This window comes from Bison bison, unplaced genomic scaffold (genome assembly GCF_000754665.1).
Source record: "Bison bison bison isolate TAMUID 2011002044 unplaced genomic scaffold, Bison_UMD1.0 scf7180017864233, whole genome shotgun sequence".
Lineage (NCBI taxonomy): Eukaryota > Metazoa > Chordata > Mammalia > Artiodactyla > Bovidae > Bison > Bison bison.
The window spans coordinates 5949202-5974546 of NW_011494805.1; the positions used below are offsets into that span (position 1 = coordinate 5949202).

General features: G+C 37.8%; 1 protein-coding gene across 2 annotated transcripts in view; it reads left to right on the plus strand.

Annotated features, from left to right (window-relative positions):
- WWP1 (WW domain containing E3 ubiquitin protein ligase 1) overlaps positions 1 to 25345 on the plus strand; it is a 114852-nt gene that overhangs the window by 77156 nt on the left and 12351 nt on the right. The window contains exons 14-22 of one of the 2 annotated variants that reach the window (XM_010846230.1): positions 2269 to 2344; positions 2452 to 2523; positions 5289 to 5377; positions 7355 to 7414; positions 9689 to 9848; positions 15790 to 15923; positions 16013 to 16153; positions 16869 to 16989; positions 24670 to 24774. In XM_010846230.1, coding sequence (XP_010844532.1) covers positions 2269 to 2344; positions 2452 to 2523; positions 5289 to 5377; positions 7355 to 7414; positions 9689 to 9848; positions 15790 to 15923; positions 16013 to 16153; positions 16869 to 16989; positions 24670 to 24774 — 958 coding nt within the window. The remainder of the gene's footprint in view (positions 1 to 2268; positions 2345 to 2451; positions 2524 to 5288; positions 5378 to 7354; positions 7415 to 9688; positions 9849 to 15789; positions 15924 to 16012; positions 16154 to 16868; positions 16990 to 24669; positions 24775 to 25345) is intronic. The other variant, XM_010846231.1, reaches the window with a different exon arrangement.

Genomic DNA, 25345 nt, shown 5'->3' on the forward strand with positions numbered 1-25345 from the left:
TAGATGGACCTTTGTTGGCAAAGTAATGTCTCTGCTTTGTAATATGCTGTCTAGGTTGGTCATAACTTTTCTTCCAAGGAGTAAGCATCATTTAATTTCATGGCTGTAATCACCATCTGCAGTGCTTTTAGAGCCCCCAAAAATAAAGTCTGCCACTGTTTCCCCATCTATTTGCCATGAAGTGATGGGACCAGATGCCAGGATCTTAGTTTTCTGAATGTTGAGCTTTAAGCCAACTTTTTCACTCTCCTCTTTCACTTTCATCAAGAGGCTTTTTGGTTCTTCTTCGCTTTCTGCCATAAGGGTGGTGTCATCTGCATATCTGAGGTTATTAGCATTTCTCCCGCCAATCTTGATTCCAGCTTGTGCTTTGTCCAGCCCAGTGTTTCTCATGATGCACTCTGCATGTAAGTTAAATAAGCAGGGTGACAATAAACAGCCTTGATGTACTCCTTTCCCTATTTGGAACCTCTGTTGTTCCATGTCCAGTTCTAACTGTTGCTTCCTGACATGCATGCATACATATATCTGTTCTTTTTCAGATTCTTTTCCCATATAGGCTATTACAGAGTATTGAGTAGAGTTCCCTGTGCTATATATATAGTAGGTCTTTGTTGCCTATTTTAGTTTATTATTTTTTAATTTTAATTAAAAAAGTTTTTTTCATTTTTGCCAGGCAAAAGTATCTTTGTGTGGATTTATATTCCACACCTCTCCCCCACAAAGAAAGATAGCTATAATGTGCTAAAGGGATTCTTTTAATCTCTAGCTAAATTTTAGATACTTACATAAGTTCTCTGAAACTTTTCAAAGAGAGGTTAAGCTATTGATAATTAGGCTTATTTGGTATGTTGAATTACATGGGCTGCTACTGCTGCTGCTAAGTCGCTTCAGTCGTGTCCGACTCTGTGTGACCCCATAGACTGTAGCCCTCCAGGCTCCCCCGTCCCTGGGATTCTCCAGGCAAGAACACTGGAGTGGGTTGCCATTTCCTTCTCCAGTGCATGAAAGTGAAAAGTGAAAGTGAAGTCGTTCAGTCGTGTCCGACTCCCAGCGACCCCATGGACTGCAGCCTACCAGGCTCCTTTGTCCGTGGGATTTTCCAGGCAAGAGTACTGGAGTGGGGTGCCATTGCCTTCTCCGAATTACATGGGAAGCACTGTCAAATGTAATGATAAAACTTCTTAGATTCTGCAGCTAAATGTTAATTAATGTAAATGTTCTAGAAATTATATGGCATTCCTCAAATTGGGTATATCCTGGAATAGTGTTGCGTCATAATTTTAGTTTATCTTAAGATGTTATATGTTGCATAAATAGCCAGATTTCTTTTTCAGTTGCATTGCAGTTGATTCTTTAATCATGCCGTCTCAATTCTTTGACATTTATATTACTTTGATGCTTTTACAAATATGAAGATCTTCCAGAAGATTCATAGAGAGGACTTTTTTACAAATATAGGTTTCTAATAACTTTTAGATCATACCACTTAACTGAGTAAGAAATTACAGAATTCGAATGGAAAACCTGATGGCTTCATAAACTGCTAATAAGAGATCAAGACCAATAAGAATAATTACATGGGACTGAAAGAACAATACGATTTATGTTTTAAATGCTTTTTTTGTCTGAAATACTACTGGCTTTTAATATTTGTTTTCCAGATATGAGAAAACTTTTCCCATTATGCTAACTGTAACTATGTATAATATACATATATATTTAAATTCTATCACATATTTTCACTGTTTTGTACATTTTTTATTTATTTGGAGTTACTCACATATTGAATATTGTTCCTGCGTCTTCACTCTGTTATGTGGGAACTTCTTCCTCTTAAAAATATTTTTTACTATTACCCTTTAGTTTGTTATGCTAATGACAAATCTGTTTTTTGTTTTTCTATAAATGCTTTCATTTTTTCCCAAAAGATGTTTTTGCTTATATACAGTTCTTTTGTTTGTTGTTATATGTTTCTAGCACAGTAACTAGCTTCTTTATGTGTTGTATCCTTTAAGTACATTAACTAACTGCTTTATAAAAGATCCATCCATGCACATCACCCCCATCTGTGTGTGTATATCATGTGTCCTCGTTGCTCAAGTCTCTGTTGGCCCCTAAATATTACCTTCACTTCTCTCCCAGCAGGTGTTACAGAGTAACTTTCCTGTCATTTGTAGGACACCGGTACACTCCAGTTTCATACTGAATAGTGAACATCCAGCTTTATTATTTATTAATATATGGTTTGTTTTTCTTTTTCTTTAGAACTAAGGGTGGTCCACAGATTGCCTATGAACGCAGCTTCAGGTGGAAACTCGCTCACTTCCGTTATTTGTGCCAGGTACTGCGGTGGTAAATAAACCTTCTGTTCATAATCATTTAGTTTTCTTGTTACAGGGCACACGTACTGTAACTTACATGATATTGCAATATTATTTTTGTTTTCAGTCTAATGCTTTACCCAGTCACGTAAAGATCAATGTGTCCCGGCAGACGTTGTTCGAAGATTCCTTCCAACAGGTGAGAAAGATGTACCAGAATAAAATTGTATAGTCAGCCCTCTGTATCCACAGATATAATAGCATCCATGGATTCAACCAACTGTGGATAGAAAATATTCTGTGGTGGGGTGGAGGGAGATTTCCAGAAAGTTTCAAAAGGCGAAGTGTGAATTTGCTGCCGCTAGCAGATTGTTTTACTGTGCCTTGCTTTATTTCACTTTGCAGATACCGTGGTTTTCACAGGTTAAAGGTTTATGACAGTCTTGTGTTGAGCAAGTCTCACAGCACCGTTTTTCCAACAGCATGTGCTCACTTGGTAGTGTCTCTGTCACATTTTCATAATTCTTGAAATACTCCAAACTTTTCAATATTATTAATTTGTTAAGGTAATCTGTGAACAGTTATGTTTGATTTACTGTTCCAAAAAGATTCAACTTGCTCAGATCACAGCATTTTTTTTTAACAATAGAGTATTTTTTAAATTAGGGTCTGTACATTGTCTTTTTAGACATAATACTATTGCCCCCTTAATAGACTATAGTACAATGGAAACATGACTTTTATATGTACTGGGAAACCAGAAAATTAGTGTAACTTGATTTATTGTGATATTCTGTTTATTGCGGTACTCTAGAACCAAATCTGTAATATCTCTGAGGTATGCTTGTGTGTATGTGGTATTTATATTGTATTAAATATTATAAGTAATTTAGAGATGATTTAAAATTATATGGGATGATGCACATAAGATGAGCACCCCCATATTTTGGTATCTGTGGAGCTGTCCTAGAACCAACACACCTTGGATACTGAGGGAAATCATACAACTTGAGTCATTATATTCGTTATATCTAAAGGGAGTTAAGGTTTAGAAGTTTTTAGCCATTTAGAATACAACTGTGACAATGACTGCCACTTACTGAGTGTCCCTTATAATAATAAAATCCATCATGTATTGAGTGATTTTAATATGCTTAGCACTGGCACCTTCCATTTATCATTTCATTTAATTCATCACAAAATCCCTTTGAGGTAGCTCCTGTCATTATCTCCCATTTTGCAGGCACAGGTACCTAGGCTGAGAAACAAAACCATTCTACTGTGAATTAGATTACTAAAATAAAGTATAACGAGCTCTGGAACAAGTTGACATATTTTGACACCTATCTAGTTTTTTACTAAGACCTTATTAACTCAAAGCAGAAAAGTCGTGATATGAGACTAAATTAAAATTAGATTGGTATAGGCACTGTATTCCCTTTAAATAATTCTTTCATACCCTAGTGTTAATACTCACATCCTCCTGGTTTCTGTTAAACGTCATGACCTCAGACCTTGTCCAAGCACTCATTTAAGATGGCAGTTCTCTGCTCACCTCCCTCACAGTCCCATTGTAGCCAGTCATGGTGCTTCACTCCTGTTGTAACACTTCTCCCCACCTGTGGAGAAGGGCTGGCAGCCCACTCCAGTAGTCTTGCCTGGAGAACCCCATGGCGCCTGGCGTACCACAGTGCACGGAGTCACAGAGTTGACACAACTGAGCGACTAAACCACCGCCAACACCTGACACAGTTTACCGCCCTTACCAGAATGAAACTCCAGGAGAGCCCCGCTATTTTGTTTACTGCTGCTTTGCACAGTACCCAGAAGCAGTGCTTTGCACATAGCAGGTATTAATAAACAGTTGGTGGCATGAACAAATGAATGTAATACCTTTGCTGAATTATCTGTAGAATAAAGATGAAAAACCAAAATATTGCCAGTTCTTTTTTTCTGATGAGGTTGAGAATTTTTCTTCTCAGTCCTCTCCCGAAGTATTACAGTGATGAATTAAAATTCGATGTGTGTTCAGGTACACAGGGACTTTTATGTATAGAAGCCAAAATGGAATAACAGTTCATAAGTCAGTGATGTTCAGTTTAGTCACTTGCTGCAGTTTGGACAAGTTACTTAATATAGCTATCATCAGCAACTCTATTTGATTTAATAAATTCTTATCTTGTTCCAAGCTCTGTGTAAACTTTTTTTTAATACATACACATCTGAATTCATGGTAGATTTTACTTGGCTTTGTCCTCTGGCTTGTGGAGAATCGTGCCCTGTGAGCCCATGACTCGCTGTAAAGTGGAGGCCAGCTAGTGAGCTGTCGCCTCACCCAGGCCAGTCTTGGCTTTGGAATGTAATTCGCTTTATCTGGAAGTAAAGCTTATTTACTAGTAACCTTAGTGTGAGCCTTTAAGGCTTATAAAAAATCCAGTGTAGATATAGTTTTAAGATAAAACTTTTTATGCTAAAATTCATCATCTTATAATTAATTATTCACAATAGCTGAGTTCCTTTCCTACTGAGAAATGGAATGTGTGGTGTAAGCAGTAAATTCTACTTCTCATTAAGTTGCTCATGAAAAAAATTTGCTAGTCACCTTTTATAATATTTCGGTAAAATTCAGAGAGTAACAGAGAAGGGAATATTTTCTAACCTGAAAAACATCCTGTTTCAAGCTGTTCCTCTCTTGCTACTAACCCAAAGTAGAACTACCATTTAACACCAGAAGAGGGGAAAGAGATTTGTGAAAGTTAATCAGAGAAAGCTTAGTAGAGTAAGATGCATCTTTGCTAGTTTGTGGAATAAACCAGTTGATCTCTTTGAATTAAAAGCATTGTTGTATAAGATAACGAAATGTGTAATTTTGAAAACACAGATGAAATTTAAATAAAACTGTTTTTGGAGGAAACTTGTATTGCATATGAATGTTTAAGCATCCATGTTTTTGTTTTTAATTAGATTATGGCATTAAAACCCTATGACTTGAGGAGGCGATTATATGTAATATTTAGAGGAGAAGAAGGACTTGATTATGGTGGCCTAGCAAGGTAAAATAAAAGACATATCTGCTTTGAAATAAGTGTATCTCCACTGTAGATATATTCTTGAAAAGATAACATTTTTTCAGTAGCAATCTAGAATTATTTTTAAAAACAAAAATTGAAATATTCACGTAAATCTAGCAGTAACCATTATTATTATGTTGTTGTTTATCCCATGCATTTTCTCTGTATATTCATTTGACCCTTGAAAACATAGGGGTTGGGGTGCTGACCCCTATGTTGTCAAAAATCTGTATACTGCTACTTCTGTTTCAAAAACAAAAGAGTATGGAATTAATCAATACAAGCTACTATACATAAAATAGATAAGCTACAAGGATTTACTGTATAGCACGGAATTATATTCAATATCATATACAAACCTATAATGGAATATAATCTGAAAAATTTAACTGAAACACTTTATGCCTTAAAACTAACACAATATTGTAAATCAACTTTACTTCCATTAAAAACAACATAAAACAAAGGATTTGATGATTGATTTACCAAAGGACAAGAAGCTAAAGCAGTTTGGATAAAATCTGGATTCAAATCCCTAGTTCTTTCATTTCCACACACTGTGATCTCTAATTGACTTTTGCTGCACTTAATTGATTTTAAGATATTTGTAAAATGAAAATACAGGTTCTATATTTATTGAAAAAAAAATCCACATATAAGGGGACTTGCAGAGTTCAAAAGCATGTTGTTCAAGGGTCAACTGTATATAAATTTGAATATATGTGTGATATCATACATATTTGCTGATTTTTTTAAAACAGAATTGATCATACAATTTGCAAAATATAGCAGCTTGATTTTGTTATTTTGTATATCATGGATATCTTTCCATATCAGATATAGACCTTATACTCATGGTTGCATAATCTTCCCTTGTTTGGACATAGTATAGTTGATGAATCAGCATGAATAAGGTTGTTTCTTATTTTTTGCTATTATAACAATTTATGTTGGTTTGGTGTTTGTGTTTTTAATCCAGTCTGAGTCCTTTTGACTAAATAGTTTTCCACATTTACTAAATATTTTTTTAACAGACACTTATGAAGCAATAAGAACGGGAGATCCTTTTTAATTTTTTTTTCAATTGCTTTGCTCAGACCTAATTTGACAGCAGTTTATTTTTTAGTCAAAGCATTTTCATTAAATATTTACAAAGAATTAAATTTTCTTTTCTTAGAAACAGCTCTCTTTTTGAACTCGTACTTCATGGGTGTTCAAAATTACATAATCACAATTTTAGTACAGCTGACTTAAAAACAGGTAGACAACTAGAACTGGCGGAGTTATCAGAGCTGGTTGTGTTAGTATATTTTCTCATCTAAGTTTTTTTGGAAGAGAAAACTGCCTGTCACCGTGGATATTCATATCACATATATTGTGATTTGTCTCAATTTCAAAAATGTTCAGACATTAAAAAGGCACATCTTAGAAATGAAATATGGTATTGTTTTTACAGTGTATGACTTTACAATATTCACATTCTTAACCATTTTTTACCTCAACGGTTTGGGTTTTGTTCTATATTTTGTTGGTTTTAATGTATCTAATGTACATAATCAGTTACTGCACACCATGTTTTTCTTATTCCCAAATTATTTATTTTAATTCATGTATTGGTTTTGGTTTAATCAGTTCACAAGGGTGATATATCCCTCTAGTTTTACGTGTTTGAGAATATGTTTTCTGCTGCTTTTGTATTTAAACAAGAACTTCACTAGATATAAATTTCTCACACAATACTTGTTTCTCCAGTGCTCAGTAGACACTGCGTCACTGTCTTCTAATTGAATGTAAACGCTGTCAAATAGGAGGCCAGCCCCTTGTAGGGAGCTTTTTTCCTCTGGGTTCCCATACAGGTCTTTTCTTTGAAGTTCATTAATTTCAGTGTTGATTGTTTTATATCTTTTTTTGGAGCTTATTAAGATCTTCCTTAATTTAAGGGACATTTTCTTCTATTAGGTCTTTGAATATTTTTTCTGTTCCATTTGTTCCATTTTTCTTCGGGAACATCAGTCATGGGTATGTGGACTCTGCTCTCTCAGTCGTACATGTCTGTCATCTCTTCTCAGGTCACTTTCATCTTTGTGCTTTTCATTCTGTTCTGATTTTGTCCACGCATCTCTGTTTGCAGTACTGCCCTGTGTTTTGCTGCTTCTAATGTGACTTTTCATCGTTGGTGGTTTTACTGTTTTCCTCTCTAGGCTCTGCTTACTCATTCGTTGTCTATTAATTTTTTCAACCTCTTGTAACTCTTTATTTGAGAGTATATGGAAGAATATGTTAACAGGAACTCTTCTACCTCTTGTTACTTAGAATTTTTCCTTCTTTTTTCTTACTGTTAGAGTATATAGGTTAGATGCCATGCTGTGGTCATTCTTTTTTTCAATGTACCCAGTTTTCTCTGCACTGATTGCTGAAAGTCATCTGCAACATCTGGGAGTTTTATTTCTAGTTTTTTTGTCTAAACACATTCTCACTGATGCTGCTGCTGCTGCTAAGTCACTTCAGTTGTGTCCGACTCTGTGTGACCCCATAGATGGCAGCCCACTAGATCTGTTCAGTTCTCTTCCGGGGGACATGTGTTACTTCAGCCTCACCATAGTGGGAAGTCAACTTGATTCAGCTACTATTTTGGGACTGAATTTCGTTTTGTAAATTGGTTTTAACATTTCTCAGTTGATTTAGACTCCCTTCTCTACCCTTCATTAAGTTTCCAAGATTATATTTTTAAAGTTTCAAAAAAACATTTCTGAACAGGCTGCCAGGCCAGACCTAGCTTGCATATTGATGGCCCCCATTGTGATTTTAATTTTTTTATATTATTTGACAACATTAAAGAAATCACTAGATTACTCTTATGAATCAAGATTTTCGGCCTCTTTTTAAAAACAATTGCCACACCTTCTCACGTGGCATCAATTGCTGAATCAGAGTAGCTGCTTTCCCTGTTGGGTATCATACATTCTTTTTCACTTCCTGCCCACCATAGCCAAGTTGTCTAAGGACTATGATAGATGCCTAGAAGTAATTCTTCCTAGACCAGTGGTAACTTTTATCTGGGATACAATGAGGAATAGGGGTTTGTGACTGAGTAGAAGACTGTGAGCCCATGCAGAGAAGGAAGCCCCTTGTACTCACTAATATCTTTAGGTATTTGAGTTTGGAACCCTGTATTAGAAGAAATTGCTATGGAAGACAGTCTTTGCATATTGAGTTTATTTTATAATACAAATTATTAATCTTTTACCTAGTCAGGTTTTCTGTATTGGACTTTTTAAAATGAGACAAATTACATGGTAATAGGTTAGATAATGCCTATCCCATTTAAAGATTTCACCTTTTAAAATTTTAGTTCCATTTTTAATCCATTGCCTGAAAAAAACAGTTAAAACTGTTCCATAGCGGCCATGCTGTGTTTCCTCAGTATCACCAGCAAATATTCACTGAAGCCTATTGTTCAGGGCTTCCCTGGTAGCTCAGTGGTAAAGAATCCACCTGCCAGTGCAGGGGACATGGCTTCCATCCCTGGTCTGGGAAGATCCCGCGTGCTGCAAGACAGCTAACCCGTGTGCCACAGCTATTGAGCCTGTGCTCTAGCACCCAGAGCACAGCTCCTGACACCCGCGTGCCCTAGAACCCTGTTCTGCAATAAGAGAAGCTCTTCCAGTGAGAAGCCCGAGCACCACAATCAAGAGTAGCCCCGTCACCACAGTTGGAGAAGGCCCGCATGTAGCAACGAAGACCTAGCACAGCCATAAATAAATAAAATAAATCTTCCTTATAAATCTAGTGTGTATAGGTTGTCAAGTGCCTATAAGAGTTAAAGGTACAAAAAATAGAGACATGGCTTTTGTTTTTGAATTGCTTACAGTCTGGTGGATATAGTGGTCATGTGGGCCAGTCATGTGCAGAAAAATGAATAATATTGTGGGATTGTTACCACAGAGTATTAAGTGACTAAGACACTGAAATACACTGAAAAATGCTTCCAAAAATTGCTGAAATAGATATCAGCTGAACTTGAAAGTGGGATCCCCATAGGCCGAGTGGAAGTTCAGGGTTCATACACAAACATATGGCCTAGGAAGAAGCACACAATATGTGAGAAATACCTAGTTTATAGTTTGGCAGTGGGAACTGGCAGGTAATTTAGAATGGGCGGCTTAGGAATTGGACAGTAGAGTTGTTAAAGGCTGCTGAGTAGAGATGTGATGTTATGTATGAATTTATTTAAGGTCTGTTTTTAAATTTATATATGGTTGCTAAAAATAATATTGACTTATCTTCTTCTAGAGAATGGTTTTTCTTGCTTTCACATGAAGTTTTGAACCCCATGTATTGCTTATTTGAGTATGCTGGCAAGAACAACTACTGTCTACAGATAAATCCAGCATCAACTATTAATCCAGACCATCTTTCATACTTTTGTTTCATTGGTCGCTTTATTGCTATGGTGAGTCTTGACTTTCCATTACCTATTTATTTATTTGAATTTTGCTTATTCCAAAAGTATTTTAGAGAAGATTTTTTTTTTAAGTGATACATATCATCCTTGGTTATATGTGTTCACAAATTTGGTTACCAAGGAAGTTTGCCTAGAGAGTATCAAAATAAGTTCCTGTGTGAAATCAAGATTGTGAATATAAGGATTATTGATACAGCCAGTTGGTCTTTAGAAGTCCTTTCATTTAAGCCTAATTGTAGTATGACCACTTTTCAATAAGGGGAAAATCCGAGTTGTACGTATAATCATTGAACTTGATTGATATTTTTGGAATTTTCATAGCTTTGCAGAAGATCTTGTGGGACTATAAACTTCTTGAGAAGTGTTTGTGTTTATATATGTATTTGCACTTTATTATCTATCCATTCATTCAGCAAATATTCATTGCCTGCTATGGTATCATAGTATGAACGGGATGAAACCATGATAAGACACAGTCCTTGTTCTTAGGGATATAAATATTGTTAGAGGGAGACAATAATAAATATATACTGAGGGAAAGGAAGTGTTGCTCTGTTATTTAATATGAGTAGAGGAGGCCTGTCTGATGGGCAACACTTGAACAGAAATAAGAAAGCAAGGGATTGAATCATGCAAATATTTTGGAGAACAACATTTGAGGCACAGGGAACAACCTGAAAAAAAAGATCTTGGGTGGAAGTACGTTTCTGAATGAAAATGTCATAGCTGGCGCATAGAGGGAACGTGGTAGGAGATGAGATGGAGGCAGTTTGTGGGATCATTCAGAAATTCAGCTAAGGGTTTTGAGCTAGGAGTGGTGTGATCTAAGGAACATAATATGACCATGGATTTGATTAAGCTCAGTTTGCTGCCTTGTAGAAAGAGACTAATTGAGGGCAAAGAAAGGCAAGAGGAAAAGCAGGAAGACCACTCGCAACAGCTCAGCTGAAAGATGGCACCTGAGTCCTCAAGCTCGGACTCAAGAGCTATAGCCGTGGAGGTGGTGAGGCGTGCTGTGTGGGTTCTGGATGTATCTGTACATAGAGGCAATCAGGTCTTCTGTCCATTTAGATGCAAGATGTGTGAGTCAGGTGTTGCACCAAACTGTAAGGTCTGTGCATCTGGTTGCAGCTGCCATTTCCCAGGATGGCAGGGTTGTGACAAAGAGGAAATTTGTGGGGGAGGGACTCCAGAATTGGGATTTGGTTTAAGATTCCTGCTGACTTTCGAATGGGGATGTTGAATAGATAGTTGGATATACAAGTCTGGCAATGAGGGGATATCTCAGTAAGACGATATAACCATTTAAAGAATCAGTGTAGACAGAGAAGTTGTTTAAGGACACTTATAAGTTGGGGAGATAAGAAGGAACTGGCCAAAGAGCCTTGGCAGAGGAGGAGATAGGAAAATAAATACACATGGTTTCCAGAAGACCAAGGAATAAGAAAGTGTGTTTCAAGAAATAAGAAGTGATCAGCTATGTCGAATGCTGCTGGCTGATCAAGATGAGGTTCAAGAAGTAAATGTTTGATTTGGCCAGGTGAATGATATTCATGTGCAGTGGAGAGGGAAGGTGGATGGGAGGAGCCTCAAGAGAGAATGGAAGGAGAAATGGGGACAATAAATATAAACTAATCTCTTAAATAGGAAAAGATGTACGTGAAGGCTGTATATTGCCACCCTGCTTATTTATTTATATGCAGAGTACATCATGAGAAATGCTGGGCTGGAGAAAGCACAAGCTGGAATCAAGATTTCCAGGAGAAATATCAATAACCTCAGATATGCAGATGACACCACCCTTATGGCAGAAAGTGAAGAAGAAACTAAAGAGCCTCTTGATGAAAGTGAAAGAGGAGAGTGAAAAAGTTGGCTTAAAGCTCAACATTCAGAAAACGAAGATCATGGCATCTGGTCCCATCACTTCATGGCAAATAGATCGGGAAACAGTGGAAACAGTGGCTGATTTTATTTTTCTGGATTCTAAAATCACTGTGAATGGTGATTGCAGCCATGAAATTAAAAGATGCTTACTCCTTGGAAGGAAAGTTATGACCAACCTAGATAGCATATTAAAAAGCAGAGACATTACTTTGTCAACAAAGGTCCGTCTAGTCAAGGCTATGGTTTTTCCTGTGGTCATGTATGGATGTGAGAGTTGGATTATAAAGAAAGCTGAGCACTGAAGAATTGATGCTTTTGAACTGTGGTGTTGGAGAAGACTCTTGAGAGTCCCTTGGACTGCAAGATCCAACCAGTCCCTCCTAAAGGATATCAGTCCTGGGTGTTCATTGGAAGGACTGATGTTGAAGCTGAAACTCCAACACTTTGGTCACCTGATGGGAAGAGCTGACTCATTTGAAATGACCCTAATGCTGGGAAAGATTGAGGGAAAGAGGAAAAAGGAATGACAGAGGGTGAGATGGTTGGATGGCATCACTGACTCGATGGACGTGAGTTTGGGTAAACTCCAAGAGTTGGTGATGTATAGGGAGGCCTAGTGTGCTGTGGTTCATGGGGTTGCAAAGAGTCAGACATGACTGAGCAACTGAACTGATGAATCTCTTAAAGGAGCCTCCCTGGTGGCTCAACTGATAAAGAAGCCACCTTCAGGGTGGGAGCCCTGGGTTGGGAAGATCCCCTCGAGGAGGGCATGGGAACCCACTCTAGTATTCTTGCCTGGAGAATCCTATGGACAGAGGAGCCTGGAGGGCCACAGTCCGTGGGGTTGCAAAGAGTCAGACACGACTGAGCAACTAAGCACACACACACAAAATCTCTTAAACTTGCTCTAAAGGATTAAAAAGAAATTGGGCAGTACCATGAAGTATGTATGGAACCAAGAATGGGAGGAGAATAAAACATTTATATGCTGCCGATGATCAGTAAGAGAAGAAGGAATTTGATGAGGTCAGAGAGATAGGGGATATGGGAGCAGTAACCTTGAATAGGAAAACAAGGACACTCTGTCCAGTGCACAGAGAAGTCATAGCTTCTCCACAGTAGGAATACATAGATTCAGATACTGTTAGGTTTGTGCAAATGTAATTACAGTTTCAGACAGTGAATTTTAATTCATTATAACTAGACTTAAACACATCTTTATTAATCAGAATAGAAACCATTACAATCAGTGCATTTTTGCCAATGAGAAATAAGTTTGCTTATTCCTGTGGCATAAAAATCCGTGCTTCGGAATTCCACGAACTCTTGGAAAGCATCTTCTGCCTCCTGCTGGTTGTGGAACTGTTCTCCCTGCAAAAAGCTGTCGAGATGCTTGAAGAAGTGGTGGTCTGTTGGTGAGAGGTCAGGTGAATATGGTGGATGAGGCAAAACTCCGTGCCCCAATTCATTCAACTTTTGAAGCATTGGTTGTGCAACGTGCAGTCAGATATCATCAGACACTGTCATGGAGAAGAATTGGGCCCTTTTCTGTTGACCAGTGTTGGCTGCAGGCATTGCAGTTTTCAGTGTATCTCATCGATTTGTTCCGCAAATGTCTCAACTGTAATGGTTTTGCAGGGATTCCGAAAGCCGTAGTACATCCGACTGGCAGCAAACCACCAAATAGTGACCAGTACCTCTTTTTGGTGCAAGTTTGGCTGTGGGAAGTGCTTTGGAGCTTCTTCTCAGTCCATCCACGGAGCTGGTTGTCACCAGTTGTCATATAAAATCCACTTTTCTTCACACATCACCATGTGGTTGAGAAATGGTTCACTGTTGTTGCACAGAATAAGAGAAGACACTTCAAACTGAAGATGTTTTAAATTTTCGGTCAGCTTATGAGACACCCACTTATTGAGCTTTTTCACCTTTCTGATTTGCTTCAAATGCCAAACGAGTATAGAATGATGAGCTTTGAGTTCTTCGGCAGCTTCTCATATAGTAAGAGGATTGTCTTTGATGATCTTCTCAGCTGGTCATTGTCAACTTCTGATGGCCAGCCACTACATTTCTCAACTTCAAGGCTGTCGTCTCCTTTGTAAAACTTCTTGAACAACCACTGCGCTGTGCGTTTGTTAGAAGTTCCTGGGCCAAATTGCATTGTTGTTGTGACTTGTCTACGTTGCTTTACGACCCATTTTGAACTCGAATTTAAAAAAAACAAATCACTCAATTTGCTTTTTGTCTAGCATCATTTCTATAGTCTAAAGTATACAGTAAACAGCAAGTAATAGTTATTAGCAAAAAAGAACACTATAAAGCAACAAATGTGCATTAAAAGGATGTATAATACAACTACATTTATTTAGAATGTATTCTGACATCAAATGGCAAATTTCAACATTGCAAAAACTGCAGTTCTTTTTGCACCAACCTAATACTAGTGAGCAGGTGTTGGGGAAGCACAGAAGTTCTCTCGTGGTGGCTGTTTCCTCGGTGAGATGGAGAGCACGCTCGTTAGTGCAGAGTGAGGAGACAAGGTTTGAAGGTACACGGGACAGGTGGCCAAGCGGTTAAGGTGATTGTGCTCTGAAGGTCCAAGGGAGTAACTTTAGTGACTGACGATGGAATCTAAACTGAGTAAGGGGAGGACTTCCCTGGTGGCCGAGGAACTAAGACTCCTGAGCTTTCCACTGCAGAGCGTGTGGGTGCCATCCCTGGTTGGGGGAACTAAGATCCCACATACCATGTGGTGTGGCCAAAATTTTCAAGAAAAACTGAGTAAGGGGAGAAATAACTTCATAAGGGGGCTGAGCGACAGTGACAGGCTAACAAGTTCCCTGGAGTTTTTTAGATCCCAGTAGGGTCAAAACTTGCTGGTGTTTACTGCTGAAGGTGGTGAGCTGGAATGTCAGGAGCTCTTTGGAATTCAGTTTATGAAGGAATTGCAGTCAGTACTAATAACAGTGTCGAGGGTATGGTGTTGAGAACATTTAACTAAGTTAAAGACTAAAATCACAGAAAGGATTAAAACGTGCCAGGGTAGTAAAAGAATCATCAGTGCAGATCATGAAATCTTAAAAATGATGACGGTTGGGTTGAAAAAGCATGGGACTGAATGAGTAAAGGGGGGAAACCGGAAGATCTAAGGATGACTGCAGTGAGGAAGTAGGGGGTAGTGAGCCATGAACGTAGAGGGCTGGCATGGTCTTGCACGCTGGGGCAGGTGAAGGAGGTGAAATCAGTGATGAGAAGCAACAGACACCCACTCCCAGACTTGGTGACACGGGGATAGGAGAGAGACAGCCTATTCCTAATCCTGTTCCTAGGATTTGAAAGGAAACAGGGTCCTCAGAAAAATGCCAGATTTTTGTTAGAACAAGATGCGAAAGGATGAATTGAGAACGTGGGGGGATTTTGCTAATGATGGACCATGAGCTTGAAGAGGACAAAACATAGTAGGGTGGTTTTGAAAGTTAGGTAAGATGTGAGACACGGACTCAGATTTCAAAGTAGACAGGCGGGTGGTGGTGAGAGTCAAGGTACTGTAACTCTGGGGCTCTCTGCATTGGCTATTGTGAAGGCAATACAGGTTAGTCCTAGAGCTCTCTCAGGCAACTGTGGGATAAGAAAGGAGTTGGGGAGGGGTCTTCCCAGGTGCACAGGGACCCCCAAAATGCCTTCTTTTCTGTGTCCAGTGGGGTTAATGTAATTCATCAAATGTATTTAAAAGTGGGAGTTTGATAAGGCTCCATTATCATCCTCTTTTAAAGTTATTGACAGGATATCATATAGCTAAGTGTTTGACCTCAGTTAAAGAGATACTGTTTTCACTCTAAATTTGTTTTTCATGCTTAGCATCTTATAGAATATTTTATTTTTTAGTTTTCATGATTTCAATCTTTTAGTTTTCATGATTTATGCTGATTAATTATTAAGTACTTTTTTGCCTGTAAAGCCTTGTGATACCTCTGTTATCATTGTGCCCCTGAATAGGAAAATTGCTACTTTGTAAATTTTTTTAATTTTTTGTTTTTCTTGGCAGGCACTCTTTCATGGGAAGTTTATTGATACTGGTTTCTCGTTACCCTTCTACAAGCGTATGCTAAGTAAAAAACTGACTATTAAGGATTTGGAATCGATCGATACTGAGTTTTATAATTCCCTTATCTGGATAAGGTTTGAAGATTTATCTTTCAATAAGGTATTTTCTTGAAACCAGCTTTACATATTTTGTTAATTAGTGGTTGTATCTCTCTATCACCCAGAGACAACAACATTGAGGAATGTGGCTTAGAAATGTACTTTTCTGTTGACATGGAGATTTTGGGGAAGGTTACGTCACATGACCTGAAGTTGGGAGGTTCCAATATCCTAGTGACAGAGGAGAACAAAGATGAATATATCGGGTAAGGTGACTGTCCCTACGTTCTACAACTGCCAGAGCGTCTTAAAACTGTCTTTCTATACCCTTGTCTTTATGCCTTGTTTGCTCCTCTGGGGACATGTTTCACATTTATTCCCTCTTTCAGTGATCCTTTTTAATTATTTTTTTCTACTCAATATTCCTCTTAATTTATAAACATGTTGCAAAAGCACTCAAAAATTCAAATATAATTTTAAGAAAACTCACTTCCCTTGCCTCTGACATACATTTATTTAAGTTCTTCCCAACAGTACTAACATTCTTGGAAAAAAGTGTATATGATGACCTCCACTTTCCCACTGCCACTTACTGTATTGCATCCTGCCTTGTCTGGATCAAAAATCAGAGAACATTGGTGCTAAAGAAGGGCTTTCCAAAGCCCATGCACTTCTTCATTTCTAGATGAGGAGATGGAGGCCCTCTGTAGATAGTAGCAAAACCAAGTCTGGAGCCGCACCTGACTAGCACTGTAATACTCATTCCTATTCCATTTCACTTTCCCTTTTTAACTTATTCTTTTAATAGTGCTCACCGCAACTTCTGATTTGAAACTGTGCTCACTTGAATTTTACAATCCATAAAACTTACTGATTTTCTTCACTTTCTCTTTTAATGATGATTAAGAAGTACTCTGTGTTTTAAACCCTTTTACCTTACATAGAAAGTACCATCTTTTTAAATACCATCTTTATTTTCAGTTTAATGACTGAGTGGCGTTTTTCTCGAGGAGTACAAGAACAGACCAAAGCTTTCCTTGATGGCTTTAATGAGGTTGTTCCCCTTCAGTGGCTGCAGTACTTTGATGAAAAAGAATTGGAGGTTAGGATCTTTTATTATGCTATTATAGGGAAAGTTAATGGGAGGAGGGTCTGTTGTTATGCTTCTGTAATAGAATGTCCACAAGCTTTAAAAACATATGGCACCATCTTCAATCCGCTCTCTGATTCATCGAAATGTTTAGGGGGTGTAAAACTCCAGCACTGAGTAAGGGTCTTAAGTTCTCCCAAATGTGATGCTGTCATAGCGCAAAATCATCAATCAGTGCCAACTCTTAGGGCTCCTGAAGAGTGCAAACTTATTAATAATTGGGGGAACTCAAGTAGGGGAAATCATACGATATTTGTCTTATTGTGACTGCCTTATTTCAGTTACCATAATGTCTTCATGGTTCATCCATATTTTAGCATTGTAAAAATTTTTTGCTTTTTAATACTGAATATATACAATATACAGATATACATATGTAACATATATGTATATATTTTCAGTATTTACTCTATATATGTAAGTAATGTATATATCCTGGAGGAGGAAATGTCAACCCACTCCAGTATACTTGCCTGGAGAATCCTGTGGACAGAGGAGCCTCATGGGCTACAGATCATGGGATGACAGAGTCAGACACGACTGAGTGACTGAAGAACAACATATATATGATAAACAGTAAGAAAAGGCAAAAACATGTGACACTGAGAAATGAACTCCCCAGGTCAGTAGGTGCCCAATATACTACTGGAGAAGAGTGGAGAAATAGCTCCAGAAGGAACGAAGAGGCTGAACCACAGCAGAAGCAACGTCCAGTTGTGGCTGTGTCTGGTGGTGAAAGTAAAGTCCGATGCTGTAAAGATCAGCAGTGCATAGGAACCTGGAATGTTAGGTCCATGAATCAAGGTAAATCGGAAGTGGTCAAATAGATGGCAAGAGTGAACATTGACATTTTAGGAATCAGTGAACTAAAATGGACCAGATTGGGCAAATTTAATTCAGATGACTATTATATCTACTACTATGGGCAAGAATCCCTAGAAGAAATGAAGTAGCCATCATAGTCAACAAAAGAGTCTAAAATGCAGTACCTGGGTGCAATCTCAAAAACGACAGACTGGATCTCAAAAACGACAGACTGGTCTCTGTTCATTTCCAAGGCAAACGACTCAATATCACAGTAATTCAAGTCTATGCTCCAACCACTAATGCCGAAGAAGCTGAAGTTGACAGGTTCTGTGAAGACCTACAAGACCTTCTAGGACTAACACCGATAAAAGATGTCCTTTTCATCATAAGGGACTGGAATGCAAAAGTAGGAAGTCAAGAGATACCTGAAATAACAGACAAGTTTGACTTTGGAGTACAAAATGAAGCAGGGCAAAACCTAAGAGAGTTCTGCCAAGAGAACACACTGGTCATAGCAAACACCCTCTTTCCAACAACACAAGAGATGATTCTACACATGGATATCACCAGATGGTCAATACCAAAATCCGATTGATTATATTCTTTGCAGCTGAAGATGGAGAAGCTCTATACAGTCAGCAAAAACAAGACTGGGAGCTGACTCTGGCTCAGATCATGAACTCCTTATTGCCAAATTCAGACTGAAATTGAAGAAAGTAGGGAAAACCACTAGACCATTCAGGTATGACCTAAATCAAATCCCTTACAATTATACAGTGGAAGTGACAAATAGATTCAAAGGATTAGATCTGATGGGCAGAGTGCCTGAAGAACTAGGGGCAGAAATTCATAACATTGTACAGGAGGTGGTGATCAAAACCATCCCCAAGAAAAAGAAATGCAAATAGGCAAAATTGTTGTCTCAGGAGGCCTTAAAAATAGCTGAGAAAAGAAGAGAAGGGAAAGGCAAAGGAGAAAAGGAAAGATATACCCATTTGAAGCAAAGAATATCAAGGAGAGACAAGAAAGCCTTCCTAAGTAAACTGCAAAGAAATAGAGGAAAACAATAGAATGGGAAAGACTAGAGATCTCTTCAAAAAAATTAAAAGATACCAAGAGAACATTTCATGCAAGGTTGGGCACGATAAAGGACAGAAACGGTATGGACCTAGGAGAAGCAGAGATTATTAAGAAGAGGTGACAAGAATACACAGAAGAACTATACAAAAAAGATTTTAATGACCCAGATAGCCACAATGGTGTGACCACTCACCTAGAGCAAGACATCAAGGAGTGCAAAGTCAAGTGGGCCTTAGGAAGCATCACCATCAACAAAACTAGTGGAGGTGATGGAATTCCAGCCGAGCTGTTTCAAATCTTAGAAGACGATGTTGTGAAAGTCTACACTCAGTATGCCAACAAATTTGGAAAACTCAGTTGTGGCCACAGGACTGGAAAACAGATTGAGTTTTCATTCCAATCTCAAAGAAGGTCAATGCCAAAGAATGTTCAAACTACTGCACACTCATTTCACTTGCTAGCAAAGTAATGCTCAAAATTCTCCAAGCTAGGCTTCAACAGTACATGAACCGTGAACTTTCAGATGTTCAAACTGGATTTAGAAAAGGCAGAGGACCAGAGATCAAATTGCCAACACCCAATTTGATCATCAAAAAATCTAGAGAGTTCCAGAAAAACATCCGCTTCACTGACTAGGGTAAAGACTTTGTGTAGACCACAACTGTGGAAAATTCTTAAAGAGATGGGAATACCAGACCACCTTACCTGCTTCCTGAGAAACCTATTGCTTCTATGCAGATCAAGAAGCAACAGTTAGAACCAGGCATGGAACAATGGACTGGTTCCAGATTGGGAAAAGAGTACATCAGGGCTGTATATTGTCACCGTGTTTATTTAACTTTTATGCAGAGTACATCATTGAAGTGCCAGACTGGATGAAGTGCAAGCTGGGATCAACATTGCCATAAGAAATATCGATAACCTCAGATAGGCAGATAACACCATCCTTAGGATAGAAAGCGGAAAGGGACTAAAGATCCTCTTGGTGAAGCTGAAAGAGGAGAGTGAAAAAGGTGGCTTAAAACTCAGCATTCAGAAAACTAAGATCATGGCATCCAGTCCCATCACTTCATGGCAAATAGATTGGGAAACAATGAAAACAGTAACAGACTTTATTTTCTTGGGCTCCAAAATCACTGCAGATGGTGACTGCAGCCATGAAATTAAAAGACACTTGCTCCTTGGAAGAAAAGTTATGACAACTTAGACAGCATTTTAAAAAGCAGAGTCATTACTTTGCCAACAAAGTTCCGTTTAGTCAAGGCTATGGTTTCCAGTAGTCATGTATGGATGTGAGAGTTGGACTGTGAAGAAAGCTGAGCGCCGAAGAATTGATGCTTTTGAACTGTGGTGTTGGAGAAGACTCTTGAGAGTCCTTTGGACTGCAAGGAGATCCAACCAGTCCATTCTGAAGGAGATCAGCCCTGGGTGTTCATTGGAAGGACTGATGATGAGGCTGAAACTCCAATACTTTGGCCACCTGATTCGAAGAGCTGACTCACTGGAAAGATCCTGATGCTGGGAAAGATTGAAGACAGGAGAAGGGGACAACAGAGGATGAGATGGTTGGATGGCATCACCAACTCAATGGACGTGAGTTTGAGCAAGTTCCAGGAGATGGGGAGGACAGGGAAGCCTGGCGTGCTGCAGTCCATGGGGTCACAAAGAGTTGACTGATACATCACAAAGGTCACAACTGATACACATAATACATATATGTGTGTATTTTCTTTATCCATTCATCAGTCACTGAATCTTTGTCTTCATTCCACCTTTTGGTGATTGTGAATAATGCTGCTCTATACATGAGTGTACAGAATATTCTTTGAGACCCTGCTTTCAGTTCTTTTGAGTAAATACTCAGGAGTGGTATTGCTCTATCAAATAGTAATTCTCTATTTAACTTCTTGAAGAACCGCTACCGTTTTCCATAGCAGCTGTACTATTTTCCATTCCCACCAAATGTATATAAGGCTTCCAACTTCTCCACATCTTTGCCTATACTTGTTATTTTCTGTTTTTGTTTTTAATAGTAACAATTCCAGTAATAATAGTATGAGGTGGTAGTTCGCTGTGGTTTTGATTTATGTTTCTCTGATGATTAGTTATTGTGAATTCTCCAAGTCTCTCCCATGTAAATTAGAAGGTAGGGAGGGCCATTTAGGAAAGTGCTTGCATTTCCCCCTGCCACCTTTTGGGGGCAGTATTTTAACTTCAGCCATCTTGCGTCCTCTGTTAAGAAACTTGGTTTGTCCATGTAATCAAAATGTGCATATGAAAAAATTAGCATTTTAAGTTTTATAAAGTAATAGTCCTATGTAGGACTTAGCCTTCTAGAAACTCTGACACAGGAAATACATGAAAATCAGGACTCAGAGCCTGAATTACAGGCAGACTCTGTAAACCTTAGTTAATGGCTCTTTCCTAACAGCTTGCTTACACAGATTAGCAGAAATGCATTAGTAGAATGGAAGATACTTTTTAGAGTAGTATTAGTCATTTTTTAAAATCACCAACTGTATTAAGAATCTGAAGAAAATGAAACAATTCTGCATCCTCAAAATGCTTACATCTAAAATACTCTGTACCCTTGGTTAAGAACTGCTGTCTTAGAGGCCACTCAGTGAGAGAGGGGTGTTACGACAAGAGCCTGACATCAGAACCCAGAGGAAACTTAAGACAGTAGATAAAGAAAGATATTAACAGGTGCATACTTTTATATCACCCATGGTAGCGCTTACAGTCTTCTCACAGGACACCTTGTGAAATAGTCTGGCTGCATGATAATTTTCTAACACAGATAAGGAGACTAAAGGCCTAATTGCTTACTGATTTGCTTTTAGCTCACAGTACAGAGCTATGAGGAAATAGAAATTTGTTTTGTTTTGTCCTGTCTTTCTCTTGTTTCTTCTTCTACTCCCATTCATTGTCTCTTTTAACCATGAATAATACCACAGTAAAGAATATTTACACCATTATCCAAAAGAATGGTCATCCATAATCATGCCCCTTTTTTACAGATTAAAATCTGTTTGTAAGAAGATAAAACAGTCATTCTGTATAAAAACTCTTCATCACACTAGGAATAGAAGGTAGCCTTCTCAGTTTGATAAAGGGCCTCAACAAAAAAGATAAATCCTAACAGCATTCTAATGGTGATACCTTGGATATTTCTCACTGAGATTGGGAACTCAGTGATGTCCACTCTCACCACTTGTGTTCTCCATTGTACCAGATTCCGAAGCCAGTGCAATAAGGCAGAAGTAGAAGCAAAAAGCATAAAGTTTGGAAAGAAGTAAATCTGCCTTTATTCACAGATGATAACATGATTGTCAATTTAGAAAATTCTAAGGGACCTACCAAAAAACAACTAGAAATGATAACGAATTTTAATAATTCATTGTAGGGTGCAAGCTTAGTTATTTAAAAAAATCAATTGTGTATCTTCTGCATGCTAGCAGCAAACATTTAGAAATTGAAACTTCAAAGTTTCATTTACTAAAGCATTAAAAAAAAAAAAGAACAAATGTAGCCAAAGCCATGTAAGAACTCTAAAAACTGGAAACATTGCTGAGAAAAATTAAAATTTTAATAAGTGGAGACATATTTCATCATATGTATTGGAAGATTCGGTATTGTAAATATCAGTTTTCTCCAAATAACACAATCCAATCAACATCCTGGTAGAATTTTCTGTAGAAATTGATCGGCTAGTACGCTGCAGTCCATGGGATCCCTAAAACTCAGATATAACTGAGTGTCTTCACTTTTCACTTTTCACTTTCATGCACTGGAGAAGGAAATGGCAACCCGCTCCAGTGTTCTTGCCTGGAAAATCCCATGGACAGAGGAGCCTGGTGGGCTGCAGTCCATGGGGTCGAGAAGAGTCGGACACAGCTGAGCAACTTCACTTTCACTTTTCACTTTCATTCACTGGAGAAGGAAATGGCAACCCACTCCAGTGTTCTTGCCTGGAGAATCCCAGGGACGGGGGAGCCTGGTGGGCTGCCGTCTATGGGGTCGCACAGAGTCAGACACGACTGAAGTGACTTAGCAGCAGCAGCAGCACTTCTAAAATTACAAGGAAATGCACATGTTCTGGATTAGCCAAAACAGTTTTGAAAAAGGACAAATCTTACAGGATAAACGTTTACTACCTGATGTCAAGGATTTTTATAAGCCATAGTAATTAAGATAGTGTGATATTTGTGTGAGGATAGACAGGTCAGTGAAACACTTTAATTAGAGTCCAGAATAGATCCACATATATATTGTCAATTATTTTCATCAAAAGTACTAATATATTTTGATGGGGAAAGGGGAAAAGTCTTAAACAAGTGATTCTGGATTAACTTGATATTCATATAGAAGAAAATTAATTTTGACCCTGTCAGCTCATAAAGATTAATTTGAAATAAATTATGAACATAAATATGAAAACTAAAAATATAACATAGTAGAAAAATCTTAGTCTAGACAGAAGTGTCTTAGGAAGAACACAAAGGATGTTAGATTTCATCAAAATTAAAAACTTCTCTTCAAAAGATGCTGTCAAGTAAATGAAAAGGCAACCTACCTGCTGAGAGAAACTCTTGAGACAAAGGTGTTACATCCAGACTATATTAAAAACCTATCACTCAATACAGTTTTTAAGTGGACAGAGGCTCACTTCATTAAAGAAGCTCTATTGATGGCATAGAAACACGGGGAGATGCTCACTAATCATTGGGGAAATACAGATTCAAGCTGAATGAATCGTCACTGTTACACACGCCTCCGCTTATGCCCTAGCGGTCCCACTAGTAGTGCTTACTCATGTGGAAATGAAACATGTATGTTCACAGAACTTTTCCATAAATGTTCATCACAGTTTTATTCATCAAAATCAAAAATTCGAAGTAACCTAAATGTCCATCAACAAGAGAATGGGTAAATAAATTGTTGTATATTTATGAAATGAAACACCACTCAGCAATATGAAAGAACCACGGGTGCCCCTCACAGCGTGAATGAATCTCATAAACATTCTACTGGTGAGAAAAGAAAACAGAAAAGAGCGGCTGAGTGTAGTCTGTCTGCTGCGTTCAGAAATCTAACCTGTGGTGAGATCACTGAGGTGGTTAACAGGTGTATATACTGCTGTCAAAATGCATGTAACTCTGTACTTAAAATATGCATGCTTTATTGTGTCTAAATTATAGATCATAGTTGATATGAGAAATAAAGTACAGGTTATTATGCCCAAAATAGTTTTCATCCCATATATAATAAACTAGAGTTACTTGAGAATTTTACATATCTAGAAGATTTTATTCTCAAAGCCTGGATAGATGAATAACAGGAGGTTAGTATACTTTTAATTTTAAATAGGTAAGGTAGCGTAGATTAAAAAAAAGAAGAAGAACCAGAAATTTATGTTTAAAACTTATTTGTAATGTATGTGATTTGGGATATATGTGTAGTAAAAGTGATTGTTTTTGTATAGCTGATGCTTTTCTTGAAGAATAGTTACTTTTGAACGTTTTTAAGTTCAGTAAACATGAATAAGATAAGAACTAAAGAATTCTGCATGTTAAATTGCCACACAATTTAGTTAGACTTGCTTTACTGTGATCATTATTTGATGTACACATAGCCATTTGACATAATTAGCATGTGCATAGCTGGGCATTAGCAGATTTCTGTCCTGTAGTTACTGTCTTCACTAAATCTTTCCTCTGACCTGATACTGTGCTCATTCCCCAGGTTATGTTGTGTGGCATGCAGGAGGTCGACCTGGCAGATTGGCAGAGAAACACTGTGTATCGACATTATACCAGAAACAGCAAGCAAATCATTTGGTTTTGGCAGGTATTTGCTTTTATCTTCTTGACACTAAATACTGAAAGAAAATGTTTTCTGATGAAGTGGTAATTTGAAAAGTTAATTTTTAAGGTTGAGACTGCTTTTGGACATGGTATTTAGTCTTTGAATTTTAAATTAGAAGTGGATAGTGTAAAAACTTGTTAAAGGATTTTCCATTTCTTATTTCCTAAATGAAAGAACAAATGACCATCTTTAAATAATAGTTTAACGGTAATGGTTTTAGGTATAATATTTTTTCTAGTAGTATGAAAGTATTCTATAAATTCTACTTAATTTTGGAAGTAAAAGAATATGTTTTTAATGAGAAAGTCAATGAAAATACTTAATTCCTCTAAAGGTGATAATATGCCAGCAAATTAGAACAATCTAGATGATAATGTTCAAGAATGACTTTTCTTTCCTTTCCTTTCTCTCTCCCCCTCTCCCTCCTTCTCTCTTTGTCCATCAGGGGAACTGAGTAAATAAATTGTAATATATCCGTTCTGTAATTCCATACCTTTTTGTCATTCTTTTTCTTAATGCAAATTAACAAAAATATTGGAGAATAATGTTTTTC